At 39.0% G+C, this 3,024-nt stretch overlaps 1 protein-coding gene across 2 annotated transcripts in view; it reads right to left on the bottom strand.

Annotated features, from left to right (window-relative positions):
- GEMIN2 (gem nuclear organelle associated protein 2) overlaps positions 1–3,024 on the bottom strand; it is a 19,286-nt gene that overhangs the window by 10,351 nt on the left and 5,911 nt on the right. For both annotated transcript variants that reach the window (XM_003791953.2, XM_012806447.2), the window contains exon 5: positions 1,727–1,840. In XM_003791953.2, coding sequence (XP_003792001.1) covers positions 1,727–1,840 — 114 coding nt within the window. The remainder of the gene's footprint in view (positions 1–1,726; positions 1,841–3,024) is intronic.

Consider the following 3,024-nt stretch of genomic DNA (forward strand, 5'->3'; position numbering starts at 1 on the left):
CTGGGGATTCGAACCCCAGGATTCGAACACCTTAGGTGTATGTGGCTGGCGCCTTAGCCGCTTGAGCCACAGGAGCCGAGCCTGACAGAGTCTCATTTAATCAGTAGAGTACTGTGGCATCACACAGCTCACAGCAACCTCCAACTCCTGGGCTCATGCGATTCTCTTGCCTCAGCCTCCTGAGTAGCTGGGACTACAGGCGCCGGCCACAACGCCTGGCTATTTCTTTGTTGCAATTTGGCTGGGGCAGGGTTTGAACCTGCCACCCTCCGTATATGGGGCTGGCGCCCTACTTACTGAGCCACCAGTGCTGCCTGCACGTTTTAATTCTTTATTAAATTAAAAAGCATTTTTGAAATATGGCAAATATTAAGGACATGATCCAAAAGAAAAACAACAAAAGGTTGTATAAGAAAAGAGCGCCAAATGAGCTTCCCTGAGACTGCAGTCTACTTACAGTGCTACACCACGTGTAAGAGTGGCACTCTATTCAGGCCTTGTCCACACAGTATTATTAAACTTTTTTTTTTTTTGGAGACAGGGCCTCATTTTGTTGTCTGGGCTAGAGTGCAGTGGCATAATCATAGCTCACAGCAACCTCAAAATCCTGGGCTCAAACAATTCTGCCTCAGTCTCCTGAATAGCTGGGACTATAAGCACTTCATGCCTGGCTAAAAAATTTTTTGCCAGGATGTTACCTCAAAAATAGCAGCTCAGTATAGTTATAAGTTATATTTCTATTACAGTGAGGTTTGGTATGTTGTCATAAAAGGACAATTTGTATTTCCTTTTTGTGAGATGTCTATATACCCTGTCTGTTTTATTTTGAGGTTGGGTGGGAGAGAGTGGGTTTCATCTACTTAAGGATTCTTAGAGCTCTCTGCATTTTTAGAAAAAATTAGTTCTAAATATGAAAAACACAGTGTGTCACCTTATTGGAAATACTAAATACCTGTTGAACACAACATGAGGAGCAGTGCTGATGTATACAGTGTGTTCTATAGGAACGTGTGCAAACTCAGGGGCACGTGAATCCAAAAGGACAAAGAGTTGGGTCCATAATTTATCATTAAAGCCATGGGAAATTTAAATACTCCTCAACATTGCATCTTCAGATTGTGCAATTTAGTAAGCATTTTAAGATACCTTTGTAATTGTGCCATTTTCCTTTTTTCCTAATAACTTGTTTTCTCAATGCCTTGTCATTTCCAAAAAGTGAATTCTAATTTATAAAATTATTACACAGCTAAACATAAAAGATATGAAATCAACTTAAAATAAGTCACAGTACATTGTTTCAGAAACTGGGCTGCCACTTTTTAAGTTAAAGAGCTAATAAAGTAAGTCAGGGGTTGCCAAAAGTCGGATAGTTAAGTAACGTAGGCTTTGCGTACCACATACAATCTTAGCCTCATATTATTTATTTATTTTTTACAACCTTTAAACACCTAAAATGTGCCGGGTGCAGTTGCTCATGCCTCTAAGCCTAGCAATTCAGGAGGCTGAGGTGGAAAGATTGCTTGAGGCCAGGAGTTAAAGGCTAAAGGAAGCTATTATCAAGCCACTGCACTCAAGCCTGGGCAACAAGAGACTCCTATCTCTTAAGAAAAAGAAAAGAAAACCGAAACATCATTGTTAGATCATGGTCTATATATTTGCTGACCCCTTATAAGTAATGTGCCAAAATTAGAATCCTTTCTGTCTAGTTTATCCACATACCACCTACTTGTACATAATCGATTCCAGGACTTTCATTTGTTGCTGGCCCAATTGCCCCTTCAGCACATAATCTTTCACCCAGACAAAACTTTTTCCAGCCTTCTTCATCTTCAGATTTTGGCTGAAAGAGAAAAAAATGAATTTATTTCTATGTATTTGTTTTTATCTTGAACAAAAAAAGAACTAAACTCAAGGATAACGTACCAGTTATAGGCAGAATTTTGTGTCCCCCAAATTCATACCTTAAAGCCCTAACCTCTAGTACCTCAGGATGTGACTGTATTTGGAGATAAGGTTTAACAAGGTGATTACAGTAAAATGAGGCCAGTAGAGTGAGCCCTAATCCAATCTGGCTGGTGTCCTTATAAAAGGAAATTTAAATATATAGACACAAGGGATTTCCATACACTGCAGACATACCAAGTAAGCATGCAGGGAGAAGGTGGCCAGCTACAAGCCCAGGAGAAAAGACTCAGAAGAAACCAACCCTGCTGACATCTGGACTTACAACCTCAAGACTGTAAGAAAAATAAATTTCATTTAAGACACCTAGTATTTTACAGCAGCCCTGCCAAATATAGTGCCTGAGTAGTTTGGACCCCACTTTATTGGCCACTGACAAGCCAGGGAGCATTTAAAAGAGGGTGATAAAAATGGAAATTAGTATTACAAAAAATGAACTAAGGAAATCATTTCCACTCATATCAGGAACGAGACAAGGTTACCCACTGTCTCCATTGCTCTTTAACATTGTAATGGAAGTTTCAGTCATTGCAATCAGGGAAGGAAAAGTGATTAAAGGTATCCATATAGGGTCAGAAGAGATTAATCTTTCACTCTTCACAGATGATATGATTCTATATCTGGAAGATACCAGGGATTCTACTACTAAACTCTTAGAAGTAATCAAGGAATACAGCCGCGTCTCAGGTTACAAAATCAACACTCATAAATCAGTAGCCTTCATATACACCAACAGCAGCCAAGCTGAAAAAACAGTCAAGGACTCTATCCCGTTCACAGTGGTGCCAAAGAAGATGAAATATTTGGGAGTTTACCTAACAAAGGACGCGAAAGATCTCTGTAAAGAGAACTATGAAACTCTAAGAAAAGAAACAGCTGGAAATGTTAACAAATGGAAAAACATACTATGCTCATGGCTGGGAAGAATCAACATTGTTAAAATGTCAATACTACCGAAAGCAATATATAATTTTAATGCAATCCCCATTAAAGCTCCACTGTCATATTTTAAAGATCTAGAAAAAATAATACTTCATTTTATATGGAATCAGAAAAAACCTC

This window comes from Otolemur garnettii, unplaced genomic scaffold (genome assembly GCF_000181295.1).
Source record: "Otolemur garnettii isolate 467f Iridium unplaced genomic scaffold, OtoGar3 scaffold00052, whole genome shotgun sequence".
NCBI classification, from domain to species: domain Eukaryota; kingdom Metazoa; phylum Chordata; class Mammalia; order Primates; family Galagidae; genus Otolemur; species Otolemur garnettii.